General features: G+C 45.7%; 5 protein-coding genes across 10 annotated transcripts; 3 read left to right on the top strand and 2 right to left on the bottom strand.

The window, feature by feature from the left end:
* Nucleotides 1–692: 692 nt before the first annotated feature.
* Nucleotides 693–1,838, top strand: LOC122618875 (circadian clock-controlled protein daywake). Its single transcript, XM_043795471.1, has 3 exons — nt 693–822; nt 1,014–1,254; nt 1,327–1,838. Exons 1-3 carry the CDS (start codon nt 693–695, stop codon nt 1,763–1,765), a joined length of 810 nt encoding a protein of 269 aa, XP_043651406.1. The 3' UTR covers nt 1,766–1,838.
* LOC122619771 (protein takeout) lies at nt 1,790–3,047 on the bottom strand. Its single transcript, XM_043796883.1, has 4 exons — nt 2,870–3,047; nt 2,402–2,721; nt 2,268–2,322; nt 1,790–2,209 (listed from the first exon to the last, which is right to left on the bottom strand). The coding sequence occupies exons 1-4, from the start codon at nt 2,970–2,972 to the stop codon at nt 1,908–1,910; spliced, it is 780 nt and encodes a 259-aa protein (XP_043652818.1). The 5' UTR covers nt 2,973–3,047; the 3' UTR covers nt 1,790–1,907.
* Nucleotides 3,048–3,617: 570 nt separating this feature from the next.
* Nucleotides 3,618–6,531, bottom strand: LOC122619962 (inhibitor of nuclear factor kappa-B kinase subunit beta). Its single transcript, XM_043797202.1, has 5 exons — nt 6,312–6,531; nt 4,597–6,062; nt 4,374–4,543; nt 3,915–4,310; nt 3,618–3,856 (listed from the first exon to the last, which is right to left on the bottom strand). The coding sequence occupies exons 1-5, from the start codon at nt 6,409–6,411 to the stop codon at nt 3,823–3,825; spliced, it is 2,166 nt and encodes a 721-aa protein (XP_043653137.1). The 5' UTR covers nt 6,412–6,531; the 3' UTR covers nt 3,618–3,822.
* Nucleotides 6,532–6,814: 283 nt separating this feature from the next.
* On the top strand, nt 6,815–7,716 carry LOC122621379 (methyltransferase-like protein 23). Its single transcript, XM_043799224.1, has 2 exons — nt 6,815–7,043; nt 7,102–7,716. Exons 1-2 carry the CDS (start codon nt 6,915–6,917, stop codon nt 7,714–7,716), a joined length of 744 nt encoding a protein of 247 aa, XP_043655159.1. The 5' UTR covers nt 6,815–6,914.
* Nucleotides 7,717–8,005: 289 nt separating this feature from the next.
* On the top strand, nt 8,006–17,965 carry LOC122622527 (protein mini spindles). 6 transcript variants are annotated; one of them, XM_043801033.1, is made up of 16 exons: nt 8,006–8,372; nt 9,314–10,092; nt 10,148–10,218; nt 10,281–10,600; nt 10,664–13,191; nt 13,251–13,488; nt 13,546–14,063; nt 14,576–14,671; nt 14,842–15,255; nt 15,324–15,513; nt 15,576–15,829; nt 15,889–16,219; nt 16,282–16,455; nt 16,519–16,657; nt 16,776–16,975; nt 17,030–17,965. In XM_043801033.1, the coding sequence occupies exons 2-16, from the start codon at nt 9,404–9,406 to the stop codon at nt 17,108–17,110; spliced, it is 6,243 nt and encodes a 2,080-aa protein (XP_043656968.1). In that variant the 5' UTR covers nt 8,006–8,372; nt 9,314–9,403; the 3' UTR covers nt 17,111–17,965. The 6 variants fall into 6 exon arrangements, with proteins under 6 accessions (XP_043656968.1, XP_043656967.1, XP_043656970.1 ...); XM_043801032.1 differs by having other exon boundaries at nt 16,752–16,975; XM_043801035.1 differs by lacking the exon at nt 14,576–14,671.
* Nucleotides 17,966–17,973: the final 8 nt, after the last annotated feature.

The raw sequence follows: 17,973 nt of genomic DNA, 5'->3' as shown, positions 1-17,973 counted from the left end.
CAAATAAAACATCCCAAATATTCGGTCAAGTGGTGGAGCTTCATGTGCACTACACTTGGGAAAGTTGGCATGGTACCTGCAGTAATTAATGCCGATGAAGCTGAACGGGTTGAGTGGCTTTTACAAAGTTAATCGTTCACACATTGGGCTTTAAATATAATTAAATAGCTTTCTTTTGTCCACAACTTTTTACCTTTATAAATTAGCGTCGTTACAAGTAACATCCGTGACTTATTCTGTAGAAAGAACAATTCTTTTCAACACCAAAACGTATGCTACATTTTTGGTTTAACATCTTGTACATTTCTTTATCGCCTGTCAATACAAAATAATGTACAATAAAAACTATTCCTTTAAAGTTCGTTGCTTTTAAAACCTTTTCATCTACTTTTTTCCCGTGGTCACTTGGCAGGCGGGCAAACGAGTAGTACTGAAATTGCGGAATTCGTAACGCCAGTGCGGGAAAAAAAGTGTATGTAAAACTGGCCGCAAAAGCAGCACACGAAAAAACAACTATTGTTGGCCATCATGGGCTTCGATGGTTTCGTTCGACTTTTCTCTTGGCTATCCCGGCACTTGGTCTCGAGCCATCGTCGCCAACGGTCGCGCTCAACGGATAGCGGATTTCACGCCACGGATTAAAGTTCCAAACCAAAGGATACCCCTTGCTTTAGTTTCGATTGCCCGTAAACATGGTTAGCACATCATACTGGAAGTTGGCCGTCAGCTTGAGCGTTTTCGGTTCTATCTGCCTGCTACCAGGCTCCCACGGGGCGTATACTCGCGAAATTGTTAACGACAAACTGCCGTTGCAGGAGAGGCGTAAGTAACGTTGGCCGACAGACCTAATACATGTAGTGATCAACTCTAATATTTAAGTAACGAAGAAAAATTTCAAAAACTAAAATATGAATTCGACCGCTTTCACGATGAGTCTGTAATTAAGGATCAGATAAAAAACTTAAGCCCACACTTAGAAAAACAAATGTATAATCCAATCCTTGTCCCCCCAGCCCCTTGGCTGCAGACGTGCAAACGCTCTAATCCCAATGAGGACAAGTGCTTTCGGCAACTCTTCGAGGGATGCTTTCCGGCACTAGCCGCCGGAATTCCGGAGATCGGGGTAAAGAGTTTCGAGCCCCTAAACATTGACCAGGTGTCGGTGTCCAAGGGCAGTGGCAACCTGGTGCTCTCCGGAGGGTTTCAGGACCTGGTCATCCGGGGACCGTCTAACGCGACTGTGCGACGGGCCAGGTAATAAGTTAAAAAATTGATTTAAATTTAACTATATAACACGAACAATCATTTTTCTCCACTCCTGTTTAGCTTGGATCTTGAGCGGCGCCTGCTAAACTTCGAGCTGGAGCTACCAAGGCTTAGAATCCGGGCCAAGTACAACCTCAAGGGAAATATCCTACTTTTGCCTCTGGTGGGCAATGGAGACGTGGCTATGGCGCTGAAGAACGTACACACAACCGTGTACACAAGGATCTCTCTGCGGAACGAGACCCGCACGGGCGACGAGATCATCCATATTGATGAAATGAAGGTGGGCTTCGATGTAGGCGCCATGAGAATCCACCTAAAGAATCTCTTCAACGGAAACGAAATTCTCGCGGCATCGATTAACTCCTTTCTCAATCAAAACGGCAAGGAGGTGATAGCGGAGCTGCGTCCAGACTTGGAACTGGGACTGGCGGACATCTTTCATGGACTGTGGAACAATGTCTTCTCCAAGATGCCCACCAAACTTTGGCTGGTTTAGTGATCTGCAGGACCACGTCCGCCGTTTTTGTATTATATTTATAATTTATTTCACTTTTAATTGTGTGCTCATTCCGTAGGCTACTGTTTGTACTACGATTAAATCTTTAAGATAAACAAAAAAATATGCTTCACTCGATGTATTACTTGGGCAGCAGATCATCGTAGCTAAAGGAAGCAAACAATTTATCCACGGAGGCCCTCAAAATATCCACCAGCGCCTTGGTCATCAACGGACGCACTTCATCGGCCAGAGCCTTCCAGTTCTCGTTGAGGAACTCGTTCATGCGATCGCCCAATGCCTTGTCCCCGTTGAAAAGGTTATCCAGATGAATGTGGACATCAGATAGCTCGTACTTGACCGTCACAGTGTTGATCTTCAAAAAGTTGGCCCCATTCTTTTTGTATTCCTGTCCAATCAGCTCAGTTCGCATGGTGATGTTAACTGCAGTATTATTACCAATGAACATACATATATCAAAGGTCTGGATCATTTAGCTTACCCAGATCCACATTGCAGTGGCCATCGCCCAGAAGTGGCATCATCATAATTTTTCCCTAAAAGAATAGAACAGTTTTAATTAAGCTAGTTTAGTTTAGATTTTCGAACAGTCAGATTTCATACTTCTCTACTGACCTTAATGCTGTAGTCCGATTCCATATGCAGCTTTGGGAAGGTCAGAGACACAATGAACTTTAGTTTTGAAGGCTCCAGACGCAGCTCATTGACCGTGTGCTTCGAGATTCCTGTGACTTTGACGTTTCTGTACACCGAGTGCAAGTAGATGGCCCCGGAGTCCTGGTCCATCTTGACCTGCGGAACAACCAGTGGCTCCATGGCCGGTATATACAGCTCAGGAATACCCTCCATAAGCCGTGGACGCAGTGCTTCATAAGATTCTCGAGCGCAAGTGTCTAGGTCGGGTGCATTGCGATGGCATACCTTAAGAAAAGATGCTGAAAGGACGAAGCAACAATATTATTTTATTTTACGATCCCCATATAGATTAAAGTTTAATCTAACGAAAATATATGCATAAGGTAATTATTAGGAAAAAGATTAGAAAAACAAAATTTATCTTTAAGTCCATTTTGATTTACGTACGCAGCTGATCCGTCTTTTTCGCCTGAGGTTTGGCTGTTGTCCACTCAACATGTAGGACTACTCCTAGGACCAAAAGCAAGCCCGTCAAACAGTATTGGTTCATTTCGTGTTTCCTCGCGATCTCCTCAAAGTTCTGACAGTGGTCACCGGCTTTCGGCTTGTGGTGGCTGCCCAGTTGCTCGATTCGCTTTTATAGCCACGTCTGGCATGGCCAAAAGCCGACTAATTCTCTGTTCTGCCGCATGTGCAATTTCCCGTGACATTGCAATCCTCAGCAAGTTTCATTTCAATTGACCAAGCCAAGCTATATACAGCTGTTTATTCAGAAATTAAGCAGTCTGTTATATATATATCAACAAGTTGTTCTTTGTCTTTTAGCTAATAGAATAATACTTTCACTTTATCAGCTGTTGTGTATATGCTTTTGAAAAAAACAAAATAAAATTGTGAGAAATTTAAGCTAGGCTTTACGACCTGTCACACATTTATAAAATATATATGTATATAAATATATTTATCATATTATACACTGTTGTTTAAATATATACCAGGTAGTGATATAGGAACATAGACATCTGGAAAGCAGACCAATACCAAATGCACCATTTCCCGATACCGCGAATAGAAATTAAGTAATGTAAACATTCGGATTGTCCAGCCCAAAAGCGGAGCTAGTAAAAATACTTCAATTTTTAATAAGCATTGTCATTTATTTCAGTGCTCATAACACAGAGCAGATAAGCATATTACTAAACAAAATAAAATTCGTTTCAAAATGAGAGCATGCCATGTTTTTATAAAACTAATAAAGCTACATAAATAAATTGCCAATTGGGTGAGCCGGCGATAACAAAATAAAACCAAAATACATATTTCAACGACTTCGAATAGACAAATATTGATGCGATTTTGATTAAAATCAAATACAAATTTCTGGTCGACCAGAATGCACACTAATAGCGAGCAATGTCCATTTCACAAACAAGCCTGTTAAAACAAATGACTAATTAGTAAATACCTAATAAAGTATTTAATATTTACTTACATCTTGTTAATCCTTTCAGCCTCTTCGATAGCATTTATCGTGCCTAAAGAGTCAAATGGACCCGAGCTGGGTAAGCTAGAGCTCATAGTAAGGCGGTCCATCGCTGAGCTTAGCTCAAGAATCGGATATTGTGTGACAGAGGTTGGCATCAACATCTGCAAGTGAAGCTCAAATATCTCTTTCTTGATGTCGCAAAATTTTTGTAGGAGGGCCGGTATGGACTCTTTGCTTTTATAATAAAGGTAGTGCAGGCGATCGATAGACTTGGACAGGGATCTAGCCTCGCCCTTGTTATAAAGCTGGGAACGAGTGGTTGCGAACTGCTCGGCGACTTTCTTCAAACCTGACGGTGAAATTTTCGCGCCATTGCAGAGATATTCCTTATAAAATCGATTGCTAAGAAGTTAAAAAGAAAAGGACTTCATTATATTGGGGGGCTGTTTTATATAAATACCTTACCAATCGAATAGATCTTTCTCGTACACCCCCTTCAGTAGTTGACTGGTGCTTTTAACCATGCTTTGGGCTCCCCGCAAGGAGGCGTCCAAGTGAGACCTAATGGATTTCGCAATTTGTATAATGGCATCGTAATTGTGCGTAAGCTTCTCCAACTGTACGCTTCTGTTAAGCTGGAAGAAGACAGAATTAGTACGGAATTAACTAGAATAGTGGGAATTGCTACCTGAAAGGACGGAATCTTAGCTTGGGCTTCTTTTTGCAAACTTATAAGCTGATCGTAGGCAAAAGAGATTATGTGAAGCTGCTTATCGATGCTGCTGTCTATGATCGAATTTTCAATCATTTCGTCTTCCAGTGACAGCGCACGCTCGTTTATTGCTGACACAAACATTTCATAGTTAGCTTGCTCCTTGGTAAGCATATGGAGTACATCCAAGACCACACGTTTTTGCAGCCATCTTTCCCCCGACTTAATCTTGTTTGCAAGAAACTTCCGAGCGAGAACCGATAGATTGACTTGTGGTTCACTGTATTCACACTCTTCCTTGCCTTGAAAGATGTACATCATTACAGGTGGATTGCTACGCTTATTCCACTTTTGTGAATCTTTGCTTGTGTCACTCCACTCCTCCACATACAAATGCAAAGGCGGACTTTCAGGCGTAATCTTTTTGTGCGGATGGGAAGTTGGCAGCACGGAGTAAAGATCCTTTCCGTCCATTCCGGTGTCCTTGACAATCAAGCCAATTAGATCCTTCATAGTCATCTCCTCCGAGACCGCGTATTCAAGTCGTTTGCAGTAGTTAACAGCAAAAATAGTTAGCACCTTTATATTGAGTAGTTTGTCCAGCTCAGCGAAGACGACTGGAACTGATTGTACCTCATCAGTTGCTAGTTGGCCGCGTTCCTTGTAGTTTGAGTTAAGCGGGCTGCGTAACCATTTTGTGAACGTAGCAGCCCAGGGCACCGACAAATGATGCTCCTGTGGCAGTTGGAACTGATTCACAAAACGACTATTATTCTCTGGATCCTCCGTGATAGCAATGCATTCGGCGGGCTTATTCATCAGATTGACTAAAATGTTTTTTGGGGTTTGATGGGGGATGAAAGGCAGCTCACCAGTGGCCAGCTCGTACGCAATTATTCCGAGGGACCAGTAGTCCACGGCCGAGTTGTAACAACCCGTCGCCACCACTTCTGGGGCGAAGTAGTGACGGGTGCCTACCACGCTCTGTACCATGGTCTGGTCGGGAGTTCCTCGAGCGAGTCCAAAATCGGTAAGCTTATAGACTTTCTTGCCATCAGTTCCCCGTTGGATTACTATGTTGTCCGGCTTCAAATCTCGATGGCAAATCCCACACTGCGAGTGCAGGAAATGCAAGGCCTGGCGTAGGGCGCCCAGGATCTGTCGCACCTCGAATTCCGTCAGACCATTAGCATTCTCCTGGCTCTGTAGAAGCTTCCTCACGTCTCCTCCGTTACAGTATTCCAACACAATCACAGGCAACTTGTGCATTGCATTCAAGTAGTCCAAAAATGCCGGATCCTCGTTGTCCAGGATCACGCCAGCCACAATGTGGGGAAAGTATTGAAACTGGCGGGACCAGTTTAACTCCTTGTTCCAACGCTCGCTAAGCTTGACTTGCTGATCGGCACCCAGGGACTCCAACTCCTTAATGTGCTTGGTGGCTAAGTGGAAGATAAACAAACACTGAACTTTATAAGTATCTGCGACGCACAGTTTGGCTTTCGGCTGACTCAGCCGAAAGGCTATAAGCTATCTCATCCGGGGACCACACAAGCGTAAATTTGCGCGGGCGGCCCCGCTATCAGTATCAGTGCAGCACCTGAAAACGCTTGCAGCGCCGTTTCTAGGAATTGCACATGTCCACATACAAATGAACATTTGTGTTGGACCATTAGATGTTTATAGCTCACCAATTTCACGGCCCGTAGTCCGGTTTCGCCAGTGGATCACTTCGCCAAATCCGCCCTGGCCCAGTTTCTCGCACCGCTCCCAGTTCCCCCAGAAGATCATCGTGTTGTTCTTGTCTAGCTTTCTTTTATGTGCAGATTTTATTTTTCTAAGAATCTTAATCCTTCCATGGCACAGGGAAATTCAACACTTCGAACCGATCATTAGAGATGTGCGATTGTCGAGTTCTCGTGCACTTACTACAGCGTTCAGCAGCACCTGCGGTCACAAGTAGGGGGCGCGCTCAGCAACGAACACTTTAAAATAAAATGAAAATTTTGCATTAAACAACACTAGTTGGGATACCCCCAAATTTTTATAAATTGCATGTATACCAACATTTTGATTTTAATCATATGAGAACTCGTTTAATATTTAATTTTCAACTGCTACTCAAGTCACGCATGGAATGTTTGGTAACTATTTGCTTCGCTCACCTCAATGATTATCGATAAAATTATCGCAGAGAAGTGGCATCGCTAATCAAACAGGTTGTAAACAAAACTCTGAAAAATAGCTTCAGTTTAGTGAAAAAAAAAGTAATACTCCTGCATGCTTGAGCTAAGATGCGTTTCCACATGAAGAGCGGCAGCGAGGACAACGACATTGTGGCGGCCACAGCCACCGCCGAGCATATCCGCAAGTTCGTCTTCAGCGGATCACCCGCTGAGCGACTGGAGATCAAAATACCCGAGGTAATCCTTAGAACCATGTGTTCTTGTAGTAACTAACGTATTGTAAATCCACCTACAGCTGCTTCAGGGAGCCTACTCCTTCTACACGTGGCCGTGCGCTCCAATCCTAGCGCATTTTCTGTGGGAGCGACGACAGACATTGGCCGGGAAGCGCATCCTGGAGCTGGGGAGCGGCACCGCCCTGCCCGGCATCCTGGCCGCCAAGTGCCGCGCTCAGGTGGTACTTACCGACAACTGCATTCTGCCAAAGTCACTGGCCCATATCCGAAAGTCCTGCCAGGCCAATCAGCTGCAGCCGGGCGTTGACATCGATGTGGTAGGTCTGAGTTGGGGCCTGTTGCTGAACAGTGTGTTCCGGCTGCCGCCTTTGGACCTTATCATTGCAGCAGACTGCTTCTACGATCCCAGCGTGTTCGAGGATATCGTGGTCACAGTTGCCTTTCTGCTGGAGCGAAATGCCGGAGCCAAATTTATATTCACATACCAGGAGCGGAGCGCCGACTGGTCCATCGAGGCGCTCCTCAAGAAGTGGAAGCTGCAGGCTTTGCCCATAAGCATGGACGACATTGGCAAGGAGTCGGGTGTGGATCTGCTAGAATTTATGGGTGGGCACACTATTCATCTTCTGGAGATCACGCGCGTCGAAAGCGATGGCACAATAAATAATACATAACATTTATACAAATGGTTTTTTGATGCTGATGCTTATGTCCTGTTGACTTACAGAGGGATTTATTACATACAGGTGTGGTCATAAATGATTACACAAAAAGAATTTGCTCCCAAACATATTAAATATTTTTTTTATTTGAAAATAATTTGCGATACACGTTTTGAATCCATGTTGGTCAAATAAGTAGTGAATATATATGTTTAAAATTTGGCGCGTACCTAGTATCCTAGTTTCCCACCCAGGCACACTAATTCAGGGCTTCAGGGAATGCTACAAATGTGAGCAGCGGTCACACTGGAACGGCGGAACGACGCTGTTGAAGAACTGCGAAAATTATTATTTATTTACCTCTCGCAAAACCAAGTGAATTCCGCTGCACAAAAGTGCCTCGAAGTGCTGGAAACGTAGTTAAGTTATTCTTTATTGTTGCTACATTGCTTGGCATCCCGGAAAAACGCCCGTCGGTGTGTCTTTGTCAGATTAGTGTGCGTGTTCTGTGTTGTGCCGTGTGTTAGTGTTGGTGCGTGTCGCCTGCGAAAAATCGAAGTTATTGCATTGCGCAGCCCTTTTAAACCGCTGTCCCTGGCCAGCTGTCCGCCCCTCAGCCTCTTGTCCAATCACCAATCTACGGCGGTACTTGGATTGCAATTCTGATGGTGAGTGTGCTAGTGCGTGTACCGGAATGCACTCGGGTGCATCGCGATTTTGTTCCAGGGCGTTGCTATTTGTTTGTCGCTAAAATGGTTGATATGTGGTTCATCTGCGGCTCTCAAGTTGCAGCCACTGGAAATTGATAGTCGCAGCAACCATTAGCGGTTGGCTGGAACGGTAAACGACGTCATATTCCAGACGCACAGCCCACAGGAGAAACATTTGTTGTTGCCTGCGGTACGATCCGTTAATTCGAACTTGAAGGCGTCGGTGTGCGTGAGAGCTTAAAAGAGCGCTTAAGAATAAGATTGAAAGAGCGAGAGGAAGAGAGAGGGAGAAACACAGCGCGGGCATGTCCGACTTGAATAATGCTCTACTGGAACTGGAGCACAGTAAATCTAACCCAGGGACGCATCCAAACAGTATTGATGGGGCAAATGCATGAATAATAAATTGGAGTGATGGGAAATCCACGCCTGAATCAGTCGCAGGCTTGCGTGTGCGTCTGTGTCACCTTTTTTTAGCGTTGGTGCAGGGGGAGGTGGGGTAGGTGTTGCCCTGCCCCTGATTTATTGTCTGAATAAAACGCGCTTTTCAGAGACATGATATCACCCATCCTGGGTGACAAGCCCACCAACCTTTTCCGAAAATCCAAATTTACACTCTCCTATTTCTGTTTCTATTTGCCAAATAACTGCACTTAGAGAACGACAATCTAAATATGGCCGACCCATTTAGTTTTTGCCGCCCCTTGAGCGGAACGGATGGATGATGCTGATTCCTTGGCCTTCGGTATTTCATAGACTATTAAGCTCAATTTTAAAACATTAGCTCGATGACTCCTGACATCCAGAATAGTTCTGCTTCGTTGGGATTTAACTAGTTTTTTTGTTTAAAAATATTTCGATTTGAGTTGCTTTTTATACATATTATTTTTTTTCCGTAGAATGTTGGTTGAGACAACTGCTTGCGCCCGAGACCATTGAGGAGAACCCGCTGCTCACTCCGAATCGAGTAGCGTACGCAACACGACACCATGGCCGAGGATACGGAGTACAAGAAGTTGCCGGTGGAGGAGCGGTGTGTCCATAAACTATGGAAAGCCCGCGTCGATGGTTATGAGGAGGCCGCAAAGATTTTTCGCGAGTTAGATGACGAGAAGTCGCCGGAATGGTCTAAATTCGCAGGACTTATAAAAAAGATGGTGGTGGATTCCAATGCCCTGGCCCAGGAAAAGGGTCTAGAAGCGGCCCTCATCTTTGTGGAGAACAGCGGCCTGGCCGGACGCACAGTAGGCGACGTGATGACTGGCATCGTACAGAAGTGCATTGCGGCGCCAAAGACAAAAACCAAGGAGCTTTCCGTCCAAGTTGCACTCATGTATGTGGAGATAGAGAAGCAGGATGCCGTCGTCGAAGAGCTGGTTAAGGGTATGGAGGCGAAGAATCCTAAGATTGTGTCCGCCTGCGTGGCAGCTACCACACTGGCCCTTCGGGAATTCGGACACAAGGTGATCGGCGTCAAGCCGTTGATTAAAAAACTTGCCCCGCTGATGTCTGACCGAGACAAGGCGGTTCGAGATGAGGGCAAGCAGCTGGCTGTAGAAATTTACCGTTGGATCGGAGCTGCCATGAAGGCACAGATCTCAACGTTACCCCAGGTAACGCTCAAGGAACTGGAGGATGAGTTCGACAAACTCAAAGGCGAACGCGTTGAACCCTCCAGGTATGTTGAAAGATTTCCCCCTGTTACTACTTTGCTGAAACACTCTTTCTTTTAGATATCTAAAGTCCCAGCAGGAAAAACAAGCGAAGATCGCCGACGCCGCAGCGACCGAAGATGCCTATAATGGTATGGACTCCTCTATTACGAAAGCATTGAAATATTAATTTAATTTTTGTTTTCGTATGCAGAAGAGGATGGCGAGGCTGGCGTTGAGGAAATCGATCCTATGGATCTTCTAGACCCCGTTGACATTCTCTCCAAAATGCCCAAGGACTTCTACGATAAGCTGGAGGAAAAGAAGTGGACTCTGCGCAAGGAATCTCTGGAGGTCCTGGAGAAGCTGCTCACGGACCATCCCAAGCTTGAGAATGGCGAGTATGGAACGCTGGTGAGCGCTCTCAAGAAGGTTATTACCAAGGACTCCAACGTAGTCCTCGTTGCAATGGCCGGAAAATGTCTAGCCCTGCTAGCCAAAGGATTGGCCAAGCGCTTCTCAAACTACGCATCCGTAAGTAATTCATACCTTTTCCCAAATAACGCCCTTATATATGTGTACATTCTTCTACTTCAGGCTTGTGTCCCATCCCTGTTGGAGAAATTTAAAGAAAAGAAACCTAATGTTGTGACAGCACTGCGTGAGGCTATCGATGCCGTTTACGCCTCCACTTCTCTAGAGGCCCAGCAAGAGTCCATTGTGGAGTCCCTGGCCAACAAAAATCCAAGTGTGAAGTCCGAAACGGCCTTGTTTTTGGCCCGTGCCCTAACCCGCACCCAACCAACCGCGCTAAACAAGAAGCTACTTAAGCTACTAACGACCAGTTTAGTGAAAACGCTGAACGAGCCAGATCCAACTGTCCGCGACAGCAGCGCCGAAGCTCTTGGTACTTTGATGAAGTTAATGGGAGACAAAGCGGTGACTCCCTTGCTAGCCGACGTTGATCCACTAAAAATGGCGAAGATAAAGGAGTGCCATGACAAGGCGGAAATCAAAATAAAGGTTGCAGGTCCCAAGAAGGAGGCACGACCTGCATCCGCACCGACTGCGAAAGCGGCTGCTCCTGCAAAGGGTGGTAGTGTGGATCCTAAGCCAGTAGCCCGACCGGCCACCACAGGAGCCCGTAAGGTATTGAAAAAGCCGGCGGCTGTTGGTGGAGGGGGAGCTACATCTGCTCCTGCTGCAGCTTCAAAAGCGGGTGGAAAACCTCTAGCCACGGAACGCGAATTAACCCCCGAGGACTTGCAGGAAAAATCCGAGGAAATTTTGCCATCCGACATACTTAATGGGTTGGTGGACTCCAACTGGAAGAACCGCCTTGCTGCTGTGGAACAGCTCCTGGGCGAAATAACAGGCTTTGATGCAAAACAGGCTGGCATATCACAGATCCTGATCCGAACAATCAGTGGACGCAAGCCGGGCCTCAAAGAAATGAATTTCCAAGTACTCAAGTTTAAGCTAGACATAATCCGCAGTGTGGCTGAAAATTATCCGCTGACGACGACAACCGTTGATCTGGTGATTAACGAAATAACCGAGAAGCTAGCAGACGCCAAAAACGGTGCAGCAGCTGCCGATGTTTTGTCGGCCTTTGCCGAAGCCACTAAACTGGAGTACGTTGTGGGCAAAGTGTTGAGCTTTGCTTTCGAGCAAAAATCGCCTAAAGTACAATCAGAGGCCTTTAACTGGGTGGGCAAGTCAATCACAGAGTTTGGCTTCCAACTACAGCCAAAGACACTTATTGAGGATGTACGAAAAGGCGTGCAGAGCACGAACCCAACGGTTCGTGCCTCCGCCATTCAGTTGGTGGGCACCATGTCTATGTATATGGGCAAAGCTCTAATGATGTTCTTCGACAGCGAGAAGCCTGCACTAAAGTCTCAGATCCAGGTAGAGTTCGACAAGAATGTGGGCGAAAAACCACCCAAGCCTGTTAGAGGAGTTCAACGTAGCAGCGGTGGATCCGGCGATAATTCCCCGGACAATGAGGACGATGATGGTGGGGCAGCCGGAGAAGAGGAGCCCATTAACATGGCAGATCTTCTACCACGCGTTGACATTGCTCCACAGATTACGGAGGCACTGCTGAAGGAGATGTCCGACAAGGACTGGAAGACTCGCAACGAAGGTCTGACTAAGCTGCAGGCACTTATTTCAGAGGCGCGTCTTATCAAACCCAGCATTGGCGACTTGGCTCCTGCTCTGGCTCACCGTCTGGTAGATTCCAATGCTAAGATTGCCCAAACAACACTTGCCATTTGCGAGCAGCTTGCCACGGCCATGGGGGCTGGGTGTCGAAACCACGTGCGGACCTTGTTCCCTGGATTTTTACACGCTCTGGGTGATAACAAGAGCTTTGTAAGAGCCGCTGCCCTTAACTGCATTAATAGTTTTGGCGAGAAAGGTGGCTATAAGGAATTCTTTGAGAGCGAAATGATAGCCGATGCCCTTAAAGGAGGATCCCCAGCTTTAAAGACCGAATTGTGGGCTTGGCTGGCAGACAAGCTGCCTGGCCTTCCCCCCAAGTCAGTATCGAAGGAGGATCTCCACTCAATGGTGCCGCACTTATATGCTCACATCTGCGATCGAAACGCCGAAGTCCGGAAAAATGCCAACGAGGCGGTGCTGGGCATTATGATTCACCTTGGATTCGAGGCCATGAACCGAGCTCTGGACAAGCAGAAGCCCGCCTCCAAAAAGGATATACTTGCAGCACTGGAAAAAGCGCGTCCTAATCTTCCAGTAAAACCGCTGCCCAAAGGCAAGCAGCAGGCCCCAATACCTGAGGAGCCGAAGCCAAAAACTGTGCGCGGCGGTGGAGCAGGGGGTGCGCCTGGAATTCAAAAGAGTGCTTCATCCCGGGCCGCTGGAGGACAAGACAAGCCGGCACCAGCGCGCAAGAAGGACGAAGATATCGATACATCGCCGCTACTGTGCGCCAACAGCGCAAAAAACCAGCGGCTGCTGGACGAGCAAAAGATGAAGGTGCTGAAGTGGACGTTTGTAACCCCAAGAGAGGAGTTCACCGAGCTGTTACGCGATCAAATGATGACCGCAAATGTAAATAAAGCGCTGATAGCCAACATGTTCCACGACGATTTTCGGTAAGTCCTTCTAGTGTTCCTTTCGCATTAACGAAATAACTTTTTGAATTGCCCTGAAGCTACCACTTGAAAGTCATCGAGCAGCTAAGCGAAGATCTGGCTGGCAACAGTAAGGCGCTGGTGTGTAATCTGGACCTAATACTTAAATGGTTGACGCTGCGCTTTTACGATACGAACCCTTCTGTGCTGATTAAGGGTCTCGAATATCTAGTACAGGTTTTCCAGGTGCTTATAGACGAGGAATACATTCTGGCCGAGAACGAGGGAAGCTGTTTTGTGCCACATCTGCTTTTGAAGGCAAGTTGCAAATAATGAGGGTATTACAATTTTCTAAGCTTCATTTTTCACACTTAGATCGGAGATCCTAAGGATGCTGTTCGAAACGGCGTACGCCGCGTGCTGCGGCAAGTCATATTGGTCTTCCCTTTCGTCAAGGTCTTTGGCTATGTGATGGAGGGTCTAAAATCCAAGAATGCCCGTCAGCGTACTGAGTGCCTTGACGAGTTAACCTTCCTAATTGAGAGCTATGGCATGAACATCTGCCCCCAAGCGGCGGTGCGGGAGATTGCTCGCCAAATTTCTGACCGGGATAATTCCGTACGCAACGCAGCACTCAACTGCATTGTCCAGGTGTTCTTTTTGTCCGGAGAAAAGACTTACAAGATGATTGGCCATCTTAACGAGAAGGACCTCTCAATGCTAGATGAGCGCATCAAGCGAGCCAAAAAGACTAAAAAACCCACGCCACCGCCGTCTGTTGATGTGCCGGCCAGCGGAAGGCCGACTGCACCTCAACGGCATGACAGCATCGAGATCGAAGATGCTGAAGTGGGCAACGGTTGCGACGAGCTTCCGCCACCGGATGAGGACGGGTAAGTGAGTGGGGACTTGAGAAGGCTGGCTTAAAAGGCAATATCCCTAGACGTATTTACCTACTCAGTTTGGCGAGTGCCCTGTACACCCGAGGGTTGGAAACTGGTGTTATCATTATGAGCCTTCTGGGATTCCAATAATCCGCAAGACACGGAAAATTAATTTTGATGTGCGTCTTATGTAAAATTTTTGTCGCCCACTTTTATGTACGTGTCAATATAACGAATCCAGAATACGTAGTTAATGGCTCTTTTTGGGAATGAAAGTTTTTATTCTTGGGTTCTAAAACCAGTTGTGGTATTTATATAACCTTTACACAACCACGTTATACATAAATAGTGAAACCTTATAGGAGGTACGAAATTAAGACAATGGGTGTTTCTTTAAGTGCTTTTAAAAGATGCGGTAATGGGTTCCTCCCTCGGATGTACCATTAGATGAGCATATTATTTTTATTAATTTCGGTTTGTTTCCGTTGATTTTTGTTTTTATTTATATTTTATTGACTTAGTTTGCAGCGGGAACTAAATGCGCGTGGGCAGAACAACCTCACAGAGCGGAGCGCCACAAACGTGGTTGCCTACCTGAGCTCCCTGACTCGACAGGCGTAAAGTGGCTTTCTTTATACTTGTGTTGTTTTGTTATTTTTGTGTTGCTTGTTGCCGACATTGTTTGTGAAGTCGCCTTTGCATTTGTTGTTTGTTGTTGTTCCTCTCTGTGTGTACAGTTTAATTAAGTGCGAAATTGTTACAACATTTTCTCTCTTTGACTATCTAGAACTTTCGATCAAGCGCCTTCGTCACAGCTGCTTCTACTCCAGCAACAGCTTCAACAGTTACAACAGCAGGCTCAGCAACAAAAGCCCAGCGGACCATTTGGCTTGGACTCGCAGGTAATCAGCGAGATCGAAAGAGATTGGGTCCGAGTGGACCAAATGGTGCAGAAACCCCTACTGAACGTAGACATCTCATCCCTGGACGAGCCCATTAAGGTGAGGCCCACGCGAGCCGGCATTCACTATCCGCAGGAGAAGTTCGATCGGCTGGTTTCCCGACAGCACTATATGCAGCAGACTCTAACCACGTCCCCGTCATCCACCTCCGGAATGACAAGTGAAGTCTCGCCGTATCGCAGTCCCATGCGCATGCAACACCAGCAGCCACCACAGCAGCTGGAAAACAATATACCAAAGTAGGTGCTCCATCAGGCTATCCCACACCACACATCCGGTATTTTACTCTTTCTGTTTATACCAACAGTTTGGCTGATGTTTTGCCCAAGCACGATCCGCAGCTGGTAAAAGTTATAAAAGGTGTGAGCAGCACGGACACGCTCAAGGCCCGCGCTTCTATTAACGAGCTTGCCGCCATCATCGAGGCTCCAGAAAAACAGGCTGTGCTGCGCGACTACGAAGAAATATTTATACAGAATGTGCTGGCACAGTTTAAGGTATGAATAACGTTATTATATTATTATAATTTTTATACATTATGTTCCTTTCTTTCTGTCAGAATCTCTCACAGATACCATCGGCCCAATCTGTGGTCGTTTACCAGCCGCTTTTATCCATTCTGTATACATTTTTCCATGCCAACATTCTGGGCAAAACGCTGAGCGTGGCTTGCATCAAAAATCTAATGTCGGCGCTGTTAAATCTTATGGCCGATCCCAAGCTGGCCGTGGGCGATGATAGTCAGTATAACAAGGTTATTAATGGCATATGTCTGAAAGTGTTGGACAAGGTAGATTTTACGAATTTAAACTGGTAAGCTTATGGAGCCTACTATTTATTTAACCGCATTAATTGAATTTAAAACTTCATAGTGCTTTGATACGACTATTGCGGGAGACTTGTCCTGAGGCAAAGCTGCCCAAGTTTACAGACCTGCTGATGAAGTGCATATGGCGCAACGTTAAGATGTTACCAGAACGAAGCAACGAGCTCAACTACGACGCCGTGATCCTCGAGGTGCACGAGTTTATGCTCGCGCTGCCAAGCACTTGGTGGCAAAACCGACCGTCGGACACTCCAATGCGAACGATCAAGACCATTCTGCATAACATGGCAAAGGTGAAGGGAAATGCAATTCTGCAGCATCTCAACCAGATTCCCACACACTCGGAGCTACACACGTATTTGATACGCATTCTTAAGGTGGATTCATTGAAATATTTTAATAATTTTGTGCAAATAGAAATAAACGTTTTTTTTTCTAGAATTTCCAAAAGGATGGCTCTGCTGCAGGAATTGGTGCCTCCCCCCAGAGGGCAAAGGAGATTGCCTCCAAGCGAATTTCGCACCAAACACATGATACAGTATCACAGATCTTCAAGCTGATCTCGGATAGAGACACCAAGCAGCAAGGTCTGCAGAAGCTTTACGACTTTAAGGTTTGTTTTCTATAAATATTTTAATTGATTCTTGATCTGAGGTAACTCTTTTGAACATTTTAGCAACAAAATCCTGATATCGATCTGAGTACCTTTCTGCAAGGCTCCAGTGCCCCATTTCACAAGTACATCGAGGAGGGCTTAGCCGAGATTGAAAGGAACCAGAACGCTGGATCCACTCAGGCGCCGGATAATCGGACGGGTAAGGGCAACGCACGGACCGGTTAACGCCCAATTCGATATACTAACCACACGCACATGCATTTATGTTTGTTATTGAATCCGACGAACTGCAGCAGCTACTCGTTCTTATCTCACAGATGTCAACTACCAGAACAACGGCCCCGATCCCGATTTCTGGATGGACCGCCTACAGTTTCATATGACCGGAGGAGCCGCCAAGCTAGCATCCGCGCGTTCGGCAGACGATGGATCCCATATGCTGGACAATAAGGTGGCTGACGAGAACCTCTGCCTGAATGGAATGAACGCGCAGAAGGCGTCGCTCATCAAGCGAGAAGTGAGTAGACTTAATGAATAAATAAATAACCATTAACTGGTGTATTTTAATTAGAAACGGGATATGTCACCAAATCGCTTGCAGCATCTCCAGGCAAAGTTGGCTCAAATCAAGAAAGAGAATCATGCCCAATAAACTGTGCGCTTCCCGTAGCTGAAAAACCTTAGCTATAGTCAGCGGCAGCTAAAAATTATACGAAAAAAGAGACCCCTCAAATCACACTGATCGAGCAAGACCTCGTAAACTACATGAATCATTTATTATTTAACATAGTTGTATGCTTACGAATCGGCACATATATATATTCACGGTAATAATGTGTAGTAACAGGAGCAGCAGTGTGTGTCGAAAGCAGGTTAACAACAGTAACAATAATTAACAGATTACACTATTACTATGTCTCATCCAACTATGTATTGTACTTTTACTAATAACAAACGATCGGTCTATGTATTAGCACTGAGTTGTGTTCCGTATGCGATTCAATAAGATTCGATTGGCTGAGTTGAGATTAAAGTGGCGACTGTGACTGAGACCGGGTTCCGTTAGACAGCTTGTTAGTTTATGCCTACGCTATTTTGTTTAAATTGTCAGTAAAAGCAGTAGCATGTTAAAGGTTTGTGTATACTTGAAAGGTCATTGATTTTGCATCACGCGCCTACTAGGATCGATTCTTGTTATTATTATGTCTGGTTATGTTTTTAACACTCAACACGCCTCAAATTGTTTCAAGCCAAGCGTTGGGCTCAGTGCGCGCTAAAAACTCTAATTTATACTCATATTAGCTAACCATAGTTCTTACCAAATAGCAGTTACCCCTTAACCATTTTTTAGTTTAAGACCCATTCAGTTTTAACCGCACATACACACTGATTTCGATGCCGAGAGCACGCAGTACACGCAGGATAACACACACAGTAGACACGCAGCGTATTTTTGTAACATCCTCATGAACTATATGCGAAAATAAATGTTATATTTATAAATGAACTAATTGA

The sequence above is a fragment of the Drosophila teissieri genome, chromosome 3R (genome assembly GCF_016746235.2).
Source record: "Drosophila teissieri strain GT53w chromosome 3R, Prin_Dtei_1.1, whole genome shotgun sequence".
Lineage (NCBI taxonomy): Eukaryota > Metazoa > Arthropoda > Insecta > Diptera > Drosophilidae > Drosophila > Drosophila teissieri.
Note: the sequence above shows the minus strand (reverse complement) of the source record. Positions and strands in the feature narration are given on the sequence as shown.